Raw genomic sequence first — 24,218 nt, 5'->3', positions numbered from 1 at the left:
GATATATTAAATTAGGTAGATAAAAGGTGAAGTAAAGGGGATGTTAACTGGAATCATAGTTTGTGGTGGAAATTTTTATTATGGCATAGAGAGAGGGGGGATTATTGGATTAATTGTGGCATAGATAGGAATGAAGTTTGAGGTGGGTTAGATGGAAGAGAAATGATTTGATTAAAGGTTGTGGATGGAATTTTAATATGAGATGGACTAGAAGGAGTTTGAGTATAGAAAGGGTCTTGGTTTGTTGAGGTTGACGGTAGATCATCATGATTTCATTGGTATGTATGCCACTTGATCTTCATATTGGACTTGTTCATGTTGTGGGGGTTGGACAATGAAACATAAGAAAAACTTACCATCACACTATCTTTAATAATGTGTTTGGTGGAATAGATATGATGTGGTTGTGGGCATAGATGACCCATGAATTCTGAAAAGTGGATATGTTTGTGGTTTCTTGATGTAAAAGGTCATGTAATTTGTACGTGTCATTGTGAAATGAGAAATTATCTCCTACATCAATCAATTGTTTGAGAAAACAATCATTATTAATGTTTATAAGGTAGTCTATGTAAGTTTGTATGATGTCATTATTGAGGAGCTCTACAAATCAAGGGGAATAATTGGGTTGAATAATAAAATTTTCTTACTTATTTGAGGTTTCATGATGTGTTGGATGTGATGATAAATTTTCTTGGGTGTTATAATTTGAACTAAACATGAAAGGATTTTTATTACATTTGTCCATGTTTTTCCTTGATAGTGATCTAGTGATTGGAGACATAAAAATATGATTTGGATTTAAGGGTTTTTTATAATTTGAATTAAAATGAGATATTTTAAATTTGAGTGATAGTGATGGGTTTGCTAAGGGTCAATTATTTACTTGGAAATGAGTTGGTTAAGTGAAGCTTAATGTTTTGATGGGTTGATTTGAAGGGGATGGTTGGATTTGGTTAATATTAATGATGTTTGATGTGGAAGTTAGATATTTCTAAATATAAAGTGTTTTAGTGGTCAATACCTTAGTTTGATTTGAAATGGATGTTTGATTTTCCTACTTGAGATAAGCACATTCTCAAATAAGGGTTAATTTGGTTTAGGATTTGTTTACTTCCGAAAGGAACTAGTTTAGATTGCATAGAGTAAACAATAAGTAGAATTCACATCATACAATAAAATAACATAAGAATATCAACACGAGAATACAACCAAAAAGACATTTATTCCAAAATGTAACGTGTACTATCAATAATGGTTTCCAAGACAACCATTAAGTACATATAGTATCTAACGATTGATTAAGATTACCAACCATCAACAACTACCAACAACTACTCAAAAACAAATGACATTACATCACCAATTATTAATTAACAAAACATTATTTATTAGCTACGACAAAAACATTAATTAACGTATCACCATGGCCCTTAGGGTATGGCTTAAACTATTTGAAGTTAAAAAATGGAAATCGCGTAGCCTTGTCTACCAATGCACTTTGGACTGGGCACTTCAATATGTGATTGTCATGCTTCGTGTTTACCTACTAGCTTCTTATACACTTGGTCCCTATCAAGTTCTCCTAGGTAATGCGTATGTAGTGACTAGTTTGTCACTTTTATGCTTTCGTTCTACAATGTGGGGTTTGGAATGTTTCTCCCCCTTTAAACTGCTCACCATGGTTGCAACAACTGATTTCTCGTCTTTGTCTATCTTGCTCTCATCTCCTATCGAGTCGGTACAAAAATGGTCACTCTTTTTCACTTAACGAGGGTTGTTGAAACTTGTTTACACCATTTGGTAACTCTTGCACGACTTGGTGTGTTTGTACGGCTTGACACCTTCTATGTGTGTTGCCTCTTGTTTGTGCACACCTACATATGGTCACCTTTGCCTGCCTTGTGCATACAACTGATCCCCATCCCCTCGTATAGGTCAAATATTCTTTAATCCACACACGATCAAAGGTTTCTCAACCTTTCCATACAGCTCAAGGTCTTCAACCTCTACACTCACGTACGACTTCCTTATCATGTACAAACTCTTCCAATTTATGACTTTTGGTATTACCTTGTACCTATTCATTGAACATACAACTTCCTTTATTTCACTTTGTACTTCTTGTCTTCCCATACAATGTACTTCTCTTTTCCTTCTAGTATGACCTAGCCATGTTGTAATGGTGGAGAAATAGGATTCACAAGTTTATGCATGCAAACAAGGAATCTTTCAATGTCCTACCTTACATTCAAAGGAAGGTAATCCACTAGGCTCAAGAAGTCTCAAGCACAAAGTGGATGCAATGATCCTTCGTTGTGGGGTACTTGAAGATGACTATGCAATTGTAAATGAGAATCAAACGAACTAGGATCAAATGTGCTAAAATTGACATCTTTCAGCATGCACATAAAAACAACAAACTAGTAGACCGATTTGAAAAGATGAGATAGCATAATAGATTGTAACTGACTTACGATCCAAATTTGAGGAAAAAATGGAGGGACTAGGGCACCCAGATTGACTTGCTCCCAGGACTAGGTCACTATGCTCGACCCACTCCCAACACTTTTTGCTCTGATGAATTGCAAACTATAGATCTCTACCTAATTAGTCTGTACATGTTTTTGTAGTTGTGCCACTTGTTCCTACATAATATAAAAGAGAGAAAATGTTGGGTAGAAATGGGTTTGCCTAAGTCAAACCCTGGTTTTGGAATCAACCTTGAAATTGAATTGAATTGAAAGCGTGTTGTTAGGTAGTAGAGGCTAGAATTGAAAATGGACTGTTTATACCTTCATAAACCCTCTTTGATGTTGAAATCCACAAGAAGATATGGTGTTGTCTTGAATGTAGTTGAACTTAGGAAGAGAAGATCATGGAGGCCATCACATATGCATAGATTTGCCAATTACTCCTAGTCTTCAATGACTTGATGCTTGATCACTTGCTCTTGAAATTGAATGGTCTTTTGTTGTCTGCTTTTGCATCTATATTGTCAAGCTTCATAGCACTCTCTCAAAATGAGGGGGGATAACTTGCTTATATACCTCTCCCAAGCATTTCAAGGTGCAAAACTCGGAGCAGGCCGACACGGAAAAAGATTTCCCGCTCAACCTAGTTGAGTGTGTCATGGTTTAAATTTGGGGGCAAACATCAAGGAGCAAGGTACCCTAGGCAACTTGCTCCCCCGATGTGGCCTCAAATTGGGACCTCACATCCAAAATGAGGAGATGCCAAAAACAGATATTATATTAGGGCTAGATCAAGCATGACGGGTACAGAAGGCCAGTAACACTAAAATGGGGCCTACTTGAGCAATAAATTGCATCTCTATGCAATTTACGACGCTACATTTAGCCCCCACTTTAGCGAAAGTATGAACTTGTGTTCATTCTCATGGTAAAGTAGATCAAAGCATATGAAACTTTCATCAAGGTAAAAGAGACAAGGATCACCAAGCCCCCAAAGTGGCTTAGGACCTCATCAATATAAAACCAAGACAAAAGGAGCAACACATGAAAGAGAGAGAAAGAATGACCATACTAGCCTGATAAGTTTAAACTTACTATGAGTCATATAGAGAAAGAAAACGACGCAAAGGAGAACTAAAATAGTCTAGCAAGTTGTGTTATGCTAGTCAATTCACCTCAAAAATAACCAAGGAAAGCATTGTATCCAAAGAAATCCGCCAAAGAAACAATGCAAAGGATAACCAAGGAAAGCATTGTATCCAAGGAAATCTACCAAAGGAAGATTACAAAGAAAAAGGCACATTTTGCTAAGTAACCTAAAAAATGACTGCAAAAATTGACCTATGGTGTGTGCATAGAGTGTAGCGAAGAGAAGAGTGTGTGCCCCCACATTAAAGCGATTGTGTACGCCTTACCAGTAGCAATTGCTTTAAGGTAGCATACAAGTATTCAAAAGAAAAGCATGTCTCTACTATTATATGTCCCCAAACAAGGAGAAAATCAAGGAAATAGAGCAAATAAGGGATCTACTAACTTTGGGGTCAGTATGTGCATATGATAATTCTGTATATCAAGTATACTTGCATTGAATTAACCTCTTCCTCCAAAGGTAGTAGAACTAGGAGCGCAATGGAAGAAGAGCACATAAGATAACAAGCAAGTGTCTTTTTGGTTCAACATGGAAGAGACCAAAAAGAGATCTCGATGCCTTGCATTGTCCCCAAGTTAGACAACACAAAGGCACAAAGAGCACATGGATATGACATAGAAGAATTGAGATACAAATAGAGGAATGTCACAATAGATTCGTTCTTTTTTATTGCCTTGCACCAATGGAGTAACAAGGATCATCCAAAGAGAACCTAATATAACACAAAGACATATCAAGCAACACATCACTAGGGAAGCACATTACCAACAAGAAAACACACAAGAGAGAATCCATGACACAAATGAAGCTAGTCAAGCAAGTCATCCGCCCTCAAATCTTGCTTAACATCATTTAGGGAAGGTGGAAAAGATGCAAGAGGAGCAATATTAAGCATGGTAGATGGAGCTACTATCAGTTCCAAACAATGACTATGCTCTAATCATGTGTCACTTTGTCACTAGGAGCTAGGGTTAATTCTTTGGGAAAATCTTCAAGATAACTCATGATTGATGTCAATAACCTCATACATAGCATCAGAATCATTCGAATGAATATTTGCATCAATAGTGTTAGCATCATTGACAATATCATCCATATCATCATCTAGATTAATCACAATAGGATCTTTAATGTGGAAAGAACAATTATCATGCTTAGACAATTTGATTTTCTTAAGATTTCTTTCTCCTAAGTTGGGTTGGTCATAGTTTGGTCGGTCATAGTTTGGTCAAATGGGATCAAAACATTAGTAGGTGTCTTAGGGGAGGAAACGGTTTGGGAAGAAAGTTCACGAGCCTTGGCACGACATCTTTGACGTCGGTCTCAAGCATTGCACTTTCTCTTGGTTTGACTTAGAATTTGAGAAAGGTTGGGGAGGAATGGAAGGTGTAGGAAGGAGTTTGGGCCCTAGATGAGGAGGTGGAACATCCTTAGGTTTGCTCAAATTAGAAATCATTTCATGTTTGTAGTTTTGGTAAGATAGGAAGAAAATGTCTTGACAAGGTTGTAATGATTGAGGCGTTTAAGGCGAAAAGAAGTCGAGGGTAAAGTTTCCATGACTCGCTAAAGGCTTATAAAGACTATGACTAGTCGTGATAATTTATCCATTATGAGGGAACTTGAAACACTTATGGGTAGGAGAAGCAATAGCTTTCATGTTAGTAAGCCAAGGAAATCCTAGTCTTATCTGGAATTGGTTGGAGGTTGGGATAACAACAAAGGTGACATCTAAGCACTTCTTACCAACTTCAACGGGAAGTGTAATAGAACCATGAGTAAACCAAATAAAACCATCATGACTCTTATTCATCACATCAAATTTGTCATAAGTTTCTTGATGAAATTGTCTTGTAAAGATATGTTCTTTAGTTATAACATTCACTATACACACAGGATCAACAAGCACGCCTTGAGAAAAATTACCATTAATCTTCGTTAGAATGTAGAGGGGTCCATCAAGTGCCTTAATAGTCTCCTTAGGATCAAAGGCAATGCAAAGTTTGGGCTTAGATTTTGGTTTAGGTTTGAGTTGATCAATAAGGTTAACAACATTGTTGGCCTCAACACAAGTATTATCAATATTCACTCATATTAGAAAATGTTCTCACATGTCCACTTTAATTTGTAATCCCCTCATGGATGCCTCATTACAACAACATTTTCAAGTCCTTGAAGAATAATAAAATAATTACATATGTCTACACCTTCACATGGGTGTCCCATTTTGTCTATTTCATGAGTATTGGAGATACATAAATTATTTACACATCTAAAAACAATTAAGTTGTACAATAGATGTTAGAATATGCAAAGTGAATATCACACATAATCCTAACATCATTGTCTCTATCTAATCATACTCTCTCCCCTACCCTCATCAAAATGTACATTTCACTCTCTATTGTGTTGTACAGTTCACTCATTGTATCTATCAACTCTTATGTAAGAGTATGCTTCAATTTGTGTGGACCTATATGTGGCGCAAATGTCACAACTAATGGCCTTCATATCAACATGTAACTTTAACTCCCAAACACAAGCAACTAGAACCACACACTAAAAATCATACTGCTCCCTTAAAAAGAATAAAACAAAGTTGCTTGGCTCTTATGGCGCTCCTACACCAAACATATAAAGTATAAAGAAAAAAAAATGAGCTTTGTGCTAAAAAATGGGTTACATGGATTATTGTTTTGGTCCCCAAGACAACTTCTAGTTTATTCCACAAATCTTCTTCTAGACCTTCAACCTCAGTGAATGAGATATTATTTTTACTTACTCTAATAGTCTTCTTTCCAATGCACTTATTAAGGCTATGCACTACTTCATCACTTTACTCTTTTGATATCTACTTTGTTCAATACATGTTTTTCTTTAATTCTATCCATTTTTCTAGAAGAAAACAATAGAGAGATAACATATTAAATATTAAGGAGATAATCCTTCTAGCAACTAGATTTCATATACCTCTTCAAAAAATTTGAGCTAAAAATGTAACATCGTAGGTGTAACCTCCAATGCAAAATGCAACCTTGCATTGTTATGTCACATTGATCTACTATAACTTCTATAACCAAGAAACTATGTATGGGGTGGATTCTATTACAACTCTTAACCTCAATTTATGAACCATCTCAATAAACGCCTAGTTATTTGTCTTGCCTCCAATTATCAACCTACAACACTTACTACCTAACTTTCACTTGGTGTTGAAGGTGCTCATTATCACCTATGGTTCATTGCCCTCTTTAGTTGGCTTGAGCAACAATTAATGCATCATCAAATATTTTCCATGCTTTCAAACTACACTTTCTATTTCACTCACCTTTGACCTATACAACATACATTTACTTCTTCCAATGAAACTACTTTTGTTTAGCTTCCAAACACTCATATGATTGATGACCTACTTATTCATATTTAGAATAGGTCCTTATGAAGCCACATTCTATTCAGCCTCCTTTTCCTTCGTAAATTTTAGTCTTCTTTCGTTTTATAGCTCTATGTGGACCTCAATTTTATATTTTTTATTGTTTCCTTTACCTCCATTTTCTCTTGCACTTTGATGTGTAGAAGACATCTTTTCTCCTTTCAGAGCTACTTGGTCAGCCTCTTCTACAAAATATACAAAGAAAATTGTTTCAACTTGAATTAAAATTCACTAACAAGACATATAAATCATATCATAGAACCCAAAAGTTACACAATATCTTTCTCTCTCGACATATTTTCCCCTTTGAGAGCTACTTGGTATACCTCTTTTACAAAATTATTAAGAAAAATGTTTCAACTTCAATTGAAATCCTGATCCAAAATTCATAATGTAAGATTGCTCGATCTTAAAAGTGTACCTACATCACATAGGAATGAAGATGAATGAGATGTAGAAACTTTTCTTGATCTTATATGCTTGCCTTTCTTGATCTTTATTTCAATTTTTTAAATTTATATTCTCTTTTGACCTGAAAAGTGCACCTACATTACATAGCAATGAGGGTGAATGAGATGTAGAAACTTGTCTTGATCTTATATGCTTGCTAACTTGCTCTTTATTTCAATTCTTTTAAATATATCTTTCCTATAAATTGCGCAAGTGCAAGATTGAGACATTTGTCCTTTATTCCCTTTTAACTCTTATTGGATTTAAACCCTATGATTTTTAGACTGGCCCTAGTAAGACTAATTTAATCAACTTTAAAATTTGATATAGGGAAATTTAAATAGACAAAGAATAAGAAAAAGAAAATATGGATAAAACAAAACGTAATAATTAAAGGAGAAGAACCATTAGTTGCCCACCTTATCAAGAACTACAAATTTTATTTGAAGCCACACCAGCCATCCCTTTTCTTTAGATTAATAGAATGAGTCGAAGCTAAAATTTCCATTTTAACCATTTAAATGTGTAGAAATCACTTTTTCAAATACAAAAATAACTAAGTCTGTATATTTTGCATCTATGTGACATTGCATGATCTTTTATAACTTTCTTGTGATAAATTCTTTGAACGCTATTTTTTCAGTCGCATTATTTTCCAGAAAATAATGATATATAGAATTTCACTATCCTCTTATTCGTTGTATCTAAAACACTATATGTCTTGTTAAGCAAACATTACTATTTTGTTACCAAATTTATATTTTTGCATATATTATTGGTTATGTATGCAGTGATAAGCAGAAATGTTAGCTGATTACTAAGGGCGGGTGGTTTCTTTAGGAATCCATTAAAAAGTTGATTGAACATAATCATTGTGATCGTGTAGTGGCTTGTGCAGAAACGTACATATTACATTGTACATTATGGGACAGAAAACATTCAACATCTGCTAAATTGCCCAAAAAAGGCAAATCAGACTATATCACAGCAGAGGAGATGACCAGAAACATGTTCGTGCACTGACAAAAACTATATACTTAGACTGAGGACAAATATCTATTTCAATCATTCTATCAAAAAGTGTGAAACCATTAATCTTTGACAATTAAATATATTAACTTCAAATGTAATGGGAAGTTTCAACGATTCCAACATAAAAATTAGTTAATATATTTTGACATAATAGTCAAAATCTGTTCCTCCTCTTCTCAAATGCCTGCTAGAAACATATACATCTCTTCCCATGTGATAGTGTCTAGAAACAATGAGAAGCAAAATCACAAATAAAAGCCATCTTCATGGCTATCCTACTCATTATGACCCCGAGAGGGTTCCTTGCCAAACTCCCTTCTTCGCACTACAAAATAATTTTGTATGTAACTGTCCACTTTTTTTCGAACAGCCAAATCAGTGCCTATCTTGTGAATATCGAATCAGCACAAAGCAATATTTTCCTTGCTAACAACTAAAAAAGTGAAACATAAAGCAATTTTGAAATATGAACCTTGGAAATGTGGTTCAATGAAGAAAAATATTTGGTTCGAACAAGGACTACAGAGTGAGATCCTTGGGGTCTTCAATAATTTTTGAAAGTGTTTGCAAAAACGCAGCCAGATCAGCACCATATATAATCCTGTGATCTGCTGTTACATTGACCTGAGGGATAACAATTAGGATGTCAATAAAGGGCCCTGGCACACTGAAAAGTTTAATCACATTCAGTTGCATGCCTATCAATTAAATGCATCTGTTATTTAAGTTTCAACTATAATTGTCAAGTTTCCCTGAATAAAATGTTATTCTATATTAATGCCAAACAAAGCTCACGTTCACCATGACTATTATGTTGCAAATTTCTTTTAACATATTTAGATGCACAAATCTCTTAGGTAACTGTTATTTGAGATTAGCAAATATCAGAAGACATTATATGATCCAGTACTAGATTAACTATCCTAACCAAAATATAGACGGCCTTACCTGCATTTGGTTTTTAACTCCAATTAATCCATCAGCAGTTGCAACAACAGTTGGCTCAGATGCCCCCACAGCCATAATTGCTCCCTGTAAGATGTAAATACATCAGAGACAACCTCAAAGAACCCATCCCTTTGAAGACAGAAAGTTTACAAGCATACTTACAGTGCCAGGAGGCAAAATTGCATCAAAACGATCCACACCAAACATGCCCAAATTGGACAGAGTGAAAGTCCCTGCAAATACAATCATAGACTCAAGAATGACCAACCAAATGCATGTAAAATGTGTGAAACATAAAAAGAAACCAATGACAGCTTTTTTGTTAACATGGACAGATGCTACAGACAAGGAAATGACTTGAGAGGTCATATATAACTTCAAAATCCAAATCTGCCACTTGAACAAACCTGTGGTGTATTCTTGAGGTTGCAGTTGCTTTGCTCGAGCCTTATCAACTAATTCCTTCCATTTCCTGGAGAGAGTATAGATATCAACCTAAATACAAAACATCAATTCTACACAGCTTAATCAATGCACTTAATTGCATTATAAATACTGCTAATGCCCAAGGCTACAAAATAAAAACAACATAGAATTTAAAATATCAAACACAAAAAATGGTTGGATCTATTATAGGGACCTTGTCTGCATCCTGAAGTACAGGTGTGATTAGGCCTCCATCTATAGCCACAGCAACTGCAATGTTAATGTTGCTATTGTACGTAAAGCTCTTACCATCTCTGCAGCTTGCATTCACCACTGGGTGTTTAGCTAAAGCAAGGGCAACAGCTTTTGCAAGCAAGGTAGTCATCGTCACTCCTTTAGACTTGATCTGCATCAGAGTACAACTTTGAAAATTATATCCAAAAGTTTTTATCTATGTAAGTAGAATCTACAATACTATACTAATGCTCCATAATAAATTCATAAAGTTACAAACATTGCTAAAACTTACCCATTCAAAAGTAAATGCAGATTACTGAAATCAAAATCATGCTTGGACGTATACATTCATAAAAAAACAGTGGTTTCAGACCATTTTTCTAGAATTTTATTGAATTGGTCATGTATTATAACTAAGACTTAGGCGTCACCTGTTCATTTCTCTTCTGAAATTGGAGAAAGTTTTGATCAAATTTTTCCTTGGATTTCATTATACTTAGTGATGTTGATTTTTCCTAAAGACAATATCCATGAAAAAAACCTTCATTGTTTTCGAAGTATGGAGGAATGTTACAGGACCAAACCAAGGGTGACAGGATGGAGCTTTGGAAAGCATGTCTACTATTTAGCATCATCACTAGGTATCTTAAATAAAATTGACATAATTTTGAAATAGCATAACATATAATCTATCTTCATACCATGAACTTAAACTACAATTGGGGAAATGCTCGGGCCAACTAGATCCAAGCATTAGTGATTGGATTTGTAATGGACCTCTACCTAATGATGTAATTGAAGTTGTCTATATATGAAGGCTCCTATCTGTAATCTCATCATTCATCCCATTGATATCATAGAAGCAAATTGTTAAGAAAGGTGTCTTAACTTAGCATCCATGTTAAGAACAAACGAATGCAATTTTCACACATCTAGAGATCCATTTTGGCCCAAAAGAAAGTCAAAATGGATTTGAACCAGCGCAAACAGGTTACAGGTACATAAATATCTTCAAAATCTTCATTTTTTTTTAAAAAGGGCTATAATTGACCTCCCAGATCAAAAGTCGTGATCTTTAAAAGTGGGGGCTCCCGCATCCAAAATGTAAGAGCACCTACACATTCCATTAGAGTACTGTAAGATGGAGTTACACTTATTGACCAACTTATGACCCATGTCATGTTATGAGGCATCTTTGAATAGAGGTAATAGAGCCAAAACAAAGTGCCCAAGTTGTTTAGTGGATTCTGATGAGCTTATAACAGGTATAAGAAATATGTTATTTTCAGCCTATGGAAACATCTTGCGATTTGAGCATTGAATTGGACATCACAATTTGAATGGCTTTAGCTTGCGGTTTCTTATTTACCCTCTGATGGTTTCATGTATTGCTTCTCCTATTTGTTGGATGTTTGTGATGGAGGTTTCATCGTGAGTTTTGTAGGTACTATTATGTTGTCAAAATTGCTTCAAATCTCTTGAAACTCTTGTAAAGGCTTGCACTCTGCAAATGTATCATAACCATTAACTACTGAGTCACTGACTAATACATTGAGTTTCTTTGGAGTGGGGTTTTTCTCTTGAAAGGGTTTTCCACGAATCACTAAGCTATGGTATATTGCTTTTGAGTTTATTACCTTGGAATTGTATATTCAATTTAATTTTTCCACATACCTCCTCTCATTAGATTACTATAAGAAATGTATTCAACATCAATGCTTTCTTTCATTTTGTATCAAAGCTTGATCACCTCAAGTCCTACATGTTACAGACAAGGTTTTTTGTACTAATCTTGGATCGAGTGGGAGCTTGTGCAAAAGGAGACCTTGTTGCCAAACAATGGAAAGCACATCAAGAATATAGATAGAGAGATTTACAAGCATTAACTTTAAGTTGTGGATGCTCAAGATGGAGGATATGCTCATAGATAGAGATCTACAAGCTATTGTATCTGGATTCAAATGCCTTGCAATGTCATAAGTTGACTAAAGATCTATTGGACAAAATGACAAAAGGGCCTCATTAGGTTTTAATTGATGGGTCCCATTTTGTTAACTGTGCATGAAAAAGCCACTGCACAAGCTCTTTGGAAGAAGTTGGGAGACTTGTACCAAGCTAAATCCTTGGTTAACAATTTTTTCCTAAGAAATAAGTTGCACACCTTAAGATGGATGTTAGTGATTCTATGGCCAAGCAAGGATTGTTGCATGACATTTTTGTATTATTTGCTAGACTTGCAGGATAATTTGGTGATAGAAATCGGGAGAGTCACCTCGAAACTCAAAATGAACGAGGTAGTGCTTGCATTACTCTCAAAGATGTGACAGAAATCTTCCAAATTACTAAGCAGGCCCTAGTTGTTCATGGAAGACCTAGGGAGAAAGGTAAGAAAGATGAGAAGAGAAAGAAATTGAGGTCCAAATCTCCTTGAAATTCAAAGGCTAAGTGTTGGAATTGCAGCAAGGCCAAGCACTATCATTGAGATTGCAAAGAGAAGAAAAAAATGACCCTGACGATGAGTCCAAAAAAAATTCTCAAGATGCAAATGCTTTTGTCGTGGCCTTCGCAACTGATACACCAGAAAGTGTGTGGTTGATCAACTTTGGAACTTCCTTCCATATAACCTCCCATCAAGGGTGGTTTCAAAGTAAAGAATATAATGACAAGAAGGTGTACCTTGACAAGAACTCTCACTTGAGAAAAGTTGGTTGTGGTGGAGTGCATATTTGATTCCTACATGGACGAGTGAAGGAAACCAATGATGTGATACACATGCTTGGTTTGGTATGGAACCTATTAACAATTAATAAACCCAATGATGCAAGCTGTTTTATCTAGTGGAAAGTGTAAGATGGTGTGACGTCCATGATAGATGGATCTAACTAAAGCTAGACATGCATAATAAGTAGTGATGTCTAGATGAATTAGCATGATAGAAGAAATGTAATTCAACTAAGATTAGATAAGTATGAATTCGGTCCATAAACATTGGCACATGACTGATTAACACAACTACCTAAGTGAGCTTATCCCAACTATGTGCTTATAATGCAATGTAGTAATAAACAAAATGCAAATAATATAAATGCATTAATACCCGCTATAAGTGAAACTTAGGAAGAGATAGATTAAAGGATGGGTCTAGGCAACCGGGCTTTATCAAGTATCCATTTACAAAAGATGCCCTCATAAATGGAAAAAGACACCCATTTTAGAAGGAGCAACAAGGTTGTGTACATGCGAATTCAAAAAGAAGACCACTTACAATGATATTCTTGAAAAGTATAAGATGAGAGCGGTTGTAAAAATATATTCCCAAGGGGATAGACTTTGGTGTGAATTTTCAACCATTGTTATGCTAGTGATCTATCAAGTTCCTACTATTTGTATCAATAGTTTTTTATTTAGAAATAGAACAAATGGAATTGAAGACAACATTCCTACCTAGTGACTTCAAGGAAAATATCCACATGACATTGCATGAGCAGTACATAGAGATAAATAAACATTGGTTTGTACATTAAAAAACTCTTTGTATAGTCTAAAATAGTCTCCTAGGATGCGGTACCAAAAATTCAATTCATTTGTATTGACTTGAGATTTCTAAGATTCAAACCAAATCATTATGTTTATTATAAAATGGATGATAATTAATTCCTAGTCAAATTGAACATAGATAATGTGTTTTTTTGGGTAACAAAAGGATGTGATTTGTGGTTTTAAGTCCAAGTTTTCAGCATAGTTTGACATGAAAGACTTGGGGGCTGCCAAGTACACCTTGGGTATGGAGATAAGATAAGATAGAAGCATATAGAAAGATTTGGTTGGGCCAAAGTAAGTATGTGAACTCTATGTTGAAGAGAATAAACACAATTTGCATACCATTTAATGTTCCCATTCAATGGGGACTAAGATATCTATAAAGTAGTGTCCATCTACACCTAATGAGATGGAGGACAAGGCTCTAGTACCTTATGCTAGTGATGTTGAAAGTTTGATGTATGTTATGGTCTATACAAGACCAAACATTTGTCCATGTAGTGGGATACCTCAGCCAACTCATGACTAATTTTAAACGAGATAATTGGGATGCAACTAAGAGTGTCTTTTGAGATTTGCAAAGTACCTCTAGGTATTTTATTTGTTGTCATGGTGATTCTACGAGGGACCAACACTCAATAGATATTTGTGGATTCAAATTGGGTGGGAGATGAAGAACTATCTATTGTGGATTCAAATTGGGTGGGAGATGAAGAACTACTAGTGGACGTGTTCAGTTTATTCAATAGTGCTATTAGTTGGATGAACAAGCAACAAGTTGTGATCGCTTTGTCAAATATAGAGAATAGATACATGGGAGTTACTCATGCAATCTTTTCCTGCAATCCGCTACTATCGCTGATATGACACAATGTGTGAACAATTAATTCATTCAATCTCCTATGCAATTTTGTCAAAAATCAATTCTTTTAAGCATGTTTATTGTTTTAAAGTCAATAAATCTGTTTGACATCTGTCATTGGGGCAGATATTCAACCTTCAAATTTATAACCTTTGTACTATATCATCCCACAGTTTTTTGATCTTCACTGAAAAGGAAAACATATACGATTCCATGTAACTTGCATTAACACATGGTAAATTATATGCTTTTCCTTTTCTTTCAATAAACAAAATCAGCTACTGTGTAAAGTCCCCTTTTGTAAATGCCCTAGTTTTTGCCCTAAAATCACAATTCCAAGCTCATTGAAAACCTAATCCATAAAATAGATCTTTCCTACTAGGGTTCAGAACATTAACTTAATCATAAGATATATCTAATTGTAAAAAGTATTCAAATTTATGTTCAAAAGTGGAATGTTAAGGATTTTGTCTTTCTTTTAATTCCTTAGACAATATTCAATGCTATTAATGTATGCTCTCTAGTTATTTCTGATTATGAACTGAAACTTCTTTGTTTGCAAGTGGCTGTAGGTAATATTTATTGATTTCAATATTTCTCCAGCATTCTTCACGGCACATATATATAGGCATTGCCTTGTAAGATCAAGGCATGCCTTGACCGGACATGCCTCATGACATGTCTGATCAAGACATGTCTTGATCAAGGGTGGTGCCTCTTCATAAAGCAAACCGATAACTATCGGTTAATATAAATGCCGATACATAACAAATGATAATCGATGCCAATCGGTTTGTGATTTAATGCGGTTTGATTATCATTGTAACCGATAATGAATCGGTTAGTTTCTAATGCAATTTTAGTTATCATTAACCGATCACTAATCGGTTTATTCTTAATGCTATTTCATGGTAATCGATGGTAAATGCAACCCGATTATGGATCCGTATAAGAGCAAAAATATGTTGTCATATGACAACTAGAATAGATATGCAGAACCGATTACAATCACAGCATATAAATGAAATCACTGCATAGCAAATACGATCATATCTCGATCGATGATAGAAATGCTTATAAAGATGATTATGATGTCTACCATTAGCATGTAGATTTATCGATAGGATAGATGATTGAATGAGAGACTTCATTTATCTCTCATTCAATCATTTATCTTACCGAAGCTACATTGTTTCAACACTAATTTATTGATGAAATTCAACCACGAGAGAGTTAGGATAAAGGGCATATTGTCAAAATCGGAGATTGGGGAATTCTTTGCAAAATTTTCAGAAAGTTTCTTTTCTTGGCAAGTTTCCATTTTTGGAAACTTAATATTTTCGAAAAGTTGCTATTTTCAGAATTTTTTCATTTTTGGGAAAAGCCTTCCAAACCTTCATTGACCTAGTCTTGGTTTTTTGCTCATAACTTCATATGGAGTTGAAATTGGGCAAACAAGATATCGTCGAAAAGCTAATTCCGGCACCGATTTGATTCAACGGGTGGTTTTATCAAATTCTACACCAGGCTTTTGTACCAAACCTTCAAAGTAAGCCTTTAGTTTTGCACTTCCATGGCCATTTCTTGGACATCCAAACTTCGTTTTTCAAAACCAAATATTGTTGGAAAGCTCTCAATGTCCTCTAGTCAAGTCTTAGCTATTTTTTGTGGATTGTGCTCCAAGTACATTTTATTCAGATTTTTGTGTTTTCACTATCCAATTAATTACTTGGATGTTTTTGCACTTGGAATGGATCTGTTTGTTGCAAAGGGTTGTATTTGATGTTCTCTACATGTTCTAAGATTCTTGGGGTCTGATATTTTCATTTGAGGTATCATGGGTTTTTATGCTCATCCTTTTGTTATCACCCTGACAAAGGGCAATTATGAGTCTTGGAGAAAGGGCATCTTGACACATCTTAGGTGGCTTGATTTTTTGCCCTATCTCTATGGACCCGTCCCTCAACCAGATTCAGAGAGGAGTAAGTATGCTTGGAGGATCATTCATGATCATGTTGTAGGAGTGATTGGTTCTAGTGCTGATCTTGACACTATGTGTGCTTTGATGGATATTGAATGTTCCGCTCACTTTGGACTCGCCTTTGGGAGATCTTTGGAGACCCTCATATCTCTTCATTTCCAAAGGATCTTGCAGTAAATTGTGTCATTCCCCTTGCACGTGCAACTGGTATACCCTATGATAGTGGTACTTTTGAGATGCTAGAGTATCTCACGAGTCTTTCATGTCCAAATGGATCGGAGGATTGTCTCTCAATTCTCACTCCTCATATCAAGACTCCATCTTAGTCATCTTCATCATTTCTGATGTTCCTGATCATATTAGTATTGGCTCATGCATAGCCCCTATTGATTCTATTCAGCAAGTTGATTGTTCCCTTCCATTTTAAGCTTTGTGGGATGACTTCTTGCTAGATATTGCAGGATATTTGTTGAGTCACACATTGTAGACATTGGGGACATATTTGAGGATCTTCACTTCCTCTTTGATGGCAGTTTGAGCATTTGTGTCATCCCATCTTCGGTGCCTGTAGATGTTGTTCATCAGGTATCTTCACAGTTGTTTGGATTAGCTTTAGTCGATTGGGCAAATCATGATTCGAACAATTGAATAGTTGAACATTCTTCCATGGCACACATCTTGAAATTATTCCTTCCATCTCCTTTCGTGGAGTTGCTTCGGCCTTGGCCACTTGATTTGTTTCTTCCCAAGGGGAGGAATGTGGTTTGTCACTCTTGGATCATCTTCAACATTCGTCCTCCAGCGTTCATTTTTGACATTGGAGCTTCTCTCTTATGGGGGGGATACATTGTCTCTTCTTCTCCCTCTTATGGGGGGGATTTATTGTCTCTTCTTCTCCCTCTTATGGGGGGGCTATTGCTTATACTTATGTGACCAATTCAATACTTGGGGGGCCACTTGGAGTCCTTCATCTTAGTCACATGCAGTACCCTTCTTATTTCATTGTATCTCTTGCTTTTGGGGAGGGATTTTTTCCCATGTGGTTTTTCTCCTTTTCTTTGTTTAGAGAGACCTCATTGATGTGAGTTGCATTGGTTTGCACATGAGTACCTAAGTAGGCCTAGTTGTCGGAACTCATTCATGCATGCATTTTGCATTCATCATTAGCTCTTTAGCTTATCCCTAAGTTAATCTTAAGGGGGGGTGTTGGAGTAATTTTAGGACAATTATCTAATTATTTATTAATTAGGTCCTTTAATTGCTTTTTCACTTAAGCTAAACATCGATGCTTTTATCATCTACAGTTTGTTTTTCTAATTTTAGTTCTAGATGTAGTTGAGCTTAATTTAGCTCCTACTTTGCATTGCTTTAGTTCTAATTTTAGCATTAGGGTTTGCATCTAGGGTTTCATTCAACATTTATAAGGATTAATTCATTCATTGTAATCGTATCTCCAATATTGTATCTTCAATCATTCTTTGTGCATAATACAAAATTCTCTAGTTGTTATACAGCATAGTTTGATCTCTTTTGTGTGATAGGTGTTTTGCTTGCAAATGGTTCTTGGCTCCTATGGTTGATCATCAACTTCTGTAATGGCCACAGTATTTGGATATAATGGATACTACAATATGTCTCACAGTTAAAAAGGGTGTTCAAGTCAAAATCTACGATAGTTCTACTAGATTGTGTCTGCGATGAGAATGGTATTAGGCAACAATTTCTTGTCGACAATTTACAGACACTAATCTAGTGTCATAAATTGTATGCCTTAACAATTTCACACTCTATTTGGTACCTACTTTAGTGTGCTTTCCCCTCGATCATTTAAGCCCATTTATGATTTATGCTAACCTATAGTTTTGTTGTTAAATCTGCATCTTAATCGTCATCCAATGGAAAATCTGAGACTAAGTCCTGTGTTTTGGGCCCTGACACGTTGTTTCCTCTTTTGCTGACTCCCTTTTGAGTGGACCACAACACCTAGCACCCTAATCCCTCCAAAAGGGGCAATTTTAATATTTGAGAGTGTCGACCTCCATCATTTTTGATCCAGTCTCAATCTTTGCATTTGATTGTAAGTTGTCGGCCTACATTTGAAATAACCTTGTGATCCCTATATAAAGAACATCATCTACCATTCATAAGGTCTACTACTGAAGCAACATTCTCAAATCTAATATTATCAAGCAAGCACTACAATTTTGAGTTATCAACATATTGAGCAACAGACTACAAGTATTCTACATTAAGTATGGATTCATGTTTGTCATTTATTGTTGAAAATAGATAGCTAGTTCGGATTATACTTGATTAAATTTTAATGTTGCCTAGTGGCAATTAAAATTTAAATATATTGTAATAACTTGAGCGATTACATGTACTATTGGGCTGGGCCCAAATTGAACAATATTGTAACTTGTAAAATTAAATGTAAGCCCCAAAGTGGGCACCAAAGGCAAGTTGTAAAACATAAAATATAATATGCAAAAGTCGGCAATCTTCTCCAGCCGACTTGGGTGAATTATGTGAATGAATCTTGTATATAAACAAGATTCATCCTTGGCATCAAAATACACATTCACTCAAAAGCGATTTATATCTCTACCTTATGCGAATGCTCTGAGCTCTCTTCCAGCAATCAAAGTCATCATTAGACCAGCGAATTTGGACTTCATTATTGTGCAAATAATGTTGGGATTTGAGAGAAGTTAATGTGCAGTCTGAGCCTCCAAACTAGTGCGAATCTGAGCATCATAACTGAGCGAATCTTGTTTTGAATGAACAGACTTGCTGGGCGAATCTGCTGGGCGAATTTGTGCCTTGATAGTACTGCAAACTTCCTCTCCAAGTAGCGCCGAATCTCTGCCTTCTGAGTCAGCAAAATACAGTGATTTGAATTGGGTGATGTCTTTGTGAATCTGCCCTAGATTGGTTACAATCAGATAAGTAATCTGATCTATATTGTACATGTAATCTGCTCATGATTAAAAGATTTGATCTGGATCTTTGATGCTGGGTTTTTCCTCCAAGAGGGAGGTTTTCCCAGGGTATTTTGGTGTCTTTTGTGTTGTGTGTGTTTTCATTTCATTTAATTTCTGAGTTTACTTAATTCTGATCACCAAACTTAACATTTATTGTTGTCACGTTGTTACATTAACACTTGCAGGACTTTTGAAAAGAGCATTGCATCACCACTTCCATGTAGAACTCCATGAGAGGGTTTCATACCTAAGGTAGTCTTGTCTTTTCAGCATTTTATCATTGACTTTGCCTTGTCCTTGTGAGGGCATGCACTCTATAACTCAACATAGCTGTTGCGGAGTTGGGAACACCAACACGAGGTTTGACTTAGGCAAGCCCCTATATAGCATACAATCATTTTTCATCTTTTTCCTGTGTGCAGGTTCAAATCCAACAGCGAAAAGATTACAAGGGTGCAAAGCAATCAGTTACGGGTTGTGACAGACTTCGAACAAACAACAAACACTAGACTAATTCACTGGGCACCCCTGTCCTGTTGTTCTGGGCTGGATTTCTGGGAGAGTGTCTTTCAGAGCCTCCTGATTGCTTTCCTACTCACCTTCTTCAGTTTCAGACACCTTCAGACTAGGGAACCCAACATATGTGTCTGACATTTCCTACTCCCAATTTTAGATCCAAGTTCCTCTCTGGATCTTTGTTCTAGATTTGGCTTGTTGTTTCAACTATTATTTTTGTAATTGTTGTTGATTGCTAAAATCAATCATTTTGTTGTCATAACCCTAGATCTCATACACACACCTCACAATCTAATTTCTTTTGCAACAAAGAAACAAAACCTTAGTGCCTATCTCTCCTTTCAGGACTGTAGTTAGGCCTATTCGTGTTCTAATGTTATGCAAGGGAAATTTGGGATCTTTAGTTTGCATTGATAGGCCTAGGATCTCATTTCCCTACATATCAATGGGTTAATATAGACATAGCTTCGTTGTTCGTAGTTGTTATGTTGGATTTAGGAGAGCCAATAGATTGCATTCAGGAGACTGCAAAGACACTAATAAAGCGGAGGCGACAAGGAGGTTTGAAGGAAATAGTATATGAAGCAGTGTTGGGTCTGGGGTTTTTTCCAGGACAGGGCACTTGGTCCTCCATCATCCCATATTACTCAAGGCCATGGATGTCGTTCATTATCAACACGAATGGAGAAGAGGAGTATAAGCACAGGGCAAAATGGTATTGGAGTTCTTGGAAGTGGTAGCACGAGTGTCAGAATCATTTAGTGTGGACTGGTCTTTTGTTGTGGATGTAGATAACTCAGACTCAGGTGACAATGGTGAGCAAATAGTAGAAGATAATGTTAATTAAAAATGTGCATCTATAGTAATGCTATGATAACATAGGTTGTGTCTAGACGGATCAATAGAAGATAGTATAATATGTAGAACAACAAAAATCTGAAGGAGCATTTTCAGGCCCTTCAATGGAGCAGCCCTATTGAACTTTGCAGCTTTTTTCTATTTTTCAATTAATTTTATGAACACGGCTCCCTTAAGCGTAATTTACCAAACAAGAGAAATAAAAAGTAAGAATACCATAGACGATAAATAATGGTAAAATTATTTATTGGACTGAGGTAACTTTTGTTATTAGTTTTCTACAAAGAATTAAGCCCTGTTATTGAATATACAAACTAGTATGGCTCACCAGCCTTAAAATCCAAATTGCTATCCTGACAACATCTTCTATTTAAAGAACAGGATTTTTTTTAAATTGGGATTTATTCTGATTAATTGCCACTTTTTCCCAAAAAAATGTGTTTTTTTATTATTAATCAATCGAACTGATTTTAACATTTTTACATCAGAAAATCGCATTCTGTTCGGTTTTTTTCCCACTTCCGCCACAATTTTTCCCATTTTTATCCCTAACCTGATTTTTTCCAAATTAAAGTATAATAAATTGAAAAAAACTTTATATTTGATTTGCTGACTTATTCTCGAAAAAGATTCTTATACTATGAGTCTCTAAACAACCATATGATTGATCTTGTACTTTCCCTGAAGAGGGGAGAGATTTGAAATGTTGGATTTAAAAACTGTGCACTTTTATCCAGATAAATGATAATCTGAAACCTTTAATCTAATATACATATTGGTTTAAATTATAAGAAACTGGAAAATAGCCAATACCGCACCAAAATGGAAACACAAAGACCGTCTGACAGTGAAAACCTAAATCTTTTGATCTAATAAGATATCACTAAAACAAAACCGCAAAACAGTCAATACAATGGAAACACAAAAGCCTATGTTACAAATTCCTTTAGGATCCCACATATGATACAAACCCAGACATCTGAGAATCTTATTCCCAACCAAATTCCACGGTACGGATGGCTCTAAAATGAAAATTTAGAGAGGCTTATTGGATAATTTAAGAAAGTTAGGGCAGCAACTTTTTTTTTTCTATTATTTTGACACATTTCTGTTCTTTATCTAAATTAATAACAACCCAGCTTTATCAGATTTTCAATAGAACCTTTGGAAGAGATCTCTTGCATGCACCAACTCAAATGCTTCCCTGTTAGACTGTGGTTCAGTGGACTGATTATTTTAGGAACACCTAGATGCATTACCGATTCAAAAACAAAATTGGTTGATTGACATGACCTTACAACCATGTTGCCTAGGTGGACGAAACATTCAATGAAAAGATGAAGCCAGGAAAAAGCAACCTTTCAAACCAAGTATCTAAGTCCAAGTAAGATTTTGTTAACCACACTTGTAATAGGTTTCAAAATACAAACATAAGTAACATACCTGCTTGTAGAGGGCATCAAGTTTGTCGGTAATAATGCTGTATCCAACCCGGAATGTTGGAACTGTTAGACTCTCAACCATATTCTTGCTCACTGCGCCCTGCATTGTAGTAAATGGAACAGTGGTGCCAGGAACAATAGTTGTAGCTGCAGCAGGGGTGGCAACAGGCTGTTTAGGAGGGAGGTTTGAAACAGGTGCAGCAGCCACAGCCACAGCGGGAGCTGGTTCTGATTTTCCTATAGCTGCTTCTACATCCTTAGCCACAATACGCCCCATGGGACCAGTTCCTACAATGGGAGTTAAGTCAATCTTGTATTCCTTAGCAAGCTGTTTTGCGTAAGGGGAGGCAACCACTCTCTTGCCCCCTTCCGATGCAGGGTGGATTGATGAGGCCAAAGGAATCGCAGAGTCTGGTTTTGGAGCCAGAACAACTTCCGGGGTACTAGTAATTGGAGGCGGTGGTGATGATGATGGGGATGGTGGCATTGGAGGTGATGGAGATGAAGTGCTATTAGCACCATTGGATGCCTTCAATTTGGCTTCTGCAATTTCTTCCTCGGTTTCTGCCAGGAGGGCAATTGCAGAGCCAACAGGAGCAACATCTCCTTCTTCGACCATGATGGCTGCTAGAAAACCATCGTAGAATGTCTCGACATCCATGTCTGCCTTATCTGATTCCACCACAACAACACTTTCGCCCTTCTTAAGCTTCTCTCCTTCAGATTTCACCCAAGAAACAATCTTGCCTTCTGTCATGGTGGAGCTCAGGGCAGGCATGAATATCTCCCTTACTTTCGCGTAAACTTTTCGAGTTTTTGGATGCTTTCTGACTGTAGCTGATGGGATCTTGGGATTCAAAAGGGCTTTGTTGCCCATAAATGATGAAGATAGCATAGATCCACTTGCATGCAATAGGCCAGCCATCCTTAAGCTTACAAGAATGCAATCTCCCTTCTCTAAATGTGCTGATTTGATCCAAAAACTCCCACTAAAAATAGCTTATGTAATCCAAAGACTCCCACCCAAATGTTCAGTTACCTATCCTGAAAACACAGCTATATTTTCAAAAAGCACAGCTAAATTCTACTTACTACAAACAATTTCCCTGCTCTAAACGCCGCAGATATCATCAACCCACCAACTAAAACAGAATGGTGTCAGCGATCTAGAATACCCCCTGAAAACTACCCAAAAAAAAAGAGCTAGTATGTAATCGTTTCTATACTCCAAATAACCTCCTTAAACACTGAAGCGTGCTATTTCTATCACCCGTCCAGAAAAACGAAATTGCACGCTTCAGGTGTTTCTGTGGAACTAAAGATGTTATACCCAGTTCAACAGAGAAGTCTTTTCGACAAACCCAAAATTAACCAGACAGATGTTTTGTACATCTACACGAAAAATGTGGCCTGCAACATGAGCTTAGGCCTTAAATGTAAGGTTTTTAGCAATAAAAATTAAAATTGACGGGTGGAACAAGATTATTGTTTTATGAGTACTTCGAGAGTATCGAAAGTAGGCGGATCTCACAACGTCCCCAACGAACACCATGAATGCGGGAGGATGCTACAAGAGATGTAATGCTAGGTGATGTAAGGAGTTGGAGAATTCTAGCCGTTGGATCAGATATCTTATGGTGAAAGATTTTCTCCAAAGAACTCGGAGTTTTGAAAAATTGATGGGTGTTAATGGTGATGGACCATGAGGTAGTTAAGTTGTGGGTCGAACGGAACCTAACCTCTCCTCCCTATACGATTGGTATGGAAATTTACATCAAATATTCATCTAACATTACGGTGGAGATTGGACTTATTTATAGAGGAAAAAATATATTATAATTGTATGCGATTTTAATACGTGATTTTAGAATTTTTCAAAATTTTGGTT

At 36.1% G+C, this 24,218-nt stretch overlaps 1 protein-coding gene across 1 annotated transcript; it reads right to left on the bottom strand.

Moving 5' to 3' along the window:
• Nucleotides 1–8,589: 8,589 nt before the first annotated feature.
• On the bottom strand, nucleotides 8,590–23,895 carry LOC131033168 (dihydrolipoyllysine-residue acetyltransferase component 5 of pyruvate dehydrogenase complex, chloroplastic). The gene is made up of 7 exons (XM_057964310.2): nucleotides 22,332–23,895; nucleotides 10,125–10,316; nucleotides 9,892–9,979; nucleotides 9,647–9,717; nucleotides 9,485–9,568; nucleotides 9,009–9,160; nucleotides 8,590–8,891 (listed from the first exon to the last, which is right to left on the bottom strand). Exons 1-6 carry the CDS (start codon nucleotides 23,253–23,255, stop codon nucleotides 9,056–9,058), a joined length of 1,464 nt encoding a protein of 487 aa, XP_057820293.2. The 5' UTR covers nucleotides 23,256–23,895; the 3' UTR covers nucleotides 8,590–8,891; nucleotides 9,009–9,055.
• Between the last annotated feature and the right edge of the window lie 323 nt (nucleotides 23,896–24,218).

This window comes from Cryptomeria japonica, chromosome 6 (genome assembly GCF_030272615.1).
Source record: "Cryptomeria japonica chromosome 6, Sugi_1.0, whole genome shotgun sequence".
Lineage (NCBI taxonomy): Eukaryota > Viridiplantae > Streptophyta > Pinopsida > Cupressales > Cupressaceae > Cryptomeria > Cryptomeria japonica.
The sequence above is the reverse complement of the archived record's forward strand: the minus strand, read 5'-3'. Positions and strand labels throughout refer to the sequence as shown.

What these genes read in the sequence shown, in the direction of transcription:
- LOC131033168 (XM_057964310.2), bottom strand. Translation starts at nt 23,255, where the DNA reads ATGGCTGGCCTATTGCATGCAAGTGGATCTATGCTATCTTCATCATTT. An exon ending in ACCTCAAGAATACACCACAG is followed by an intron (nt 9,718 to 9,891) that starts GTTTGTTCAAGT and finishes TTGTATTTGCAG; the next exon opens with GGACTTTCACTCTGTCCAAT. An exon ending in GAGTTAAAAACCAAATGCAG is followed by an intron (nt 9,161 to 9,484) that starts GTAAGGCCGTCT and finishes GTTATCCCTCAG; the next exon opens with GTCAATGTAACAGCAGATCA.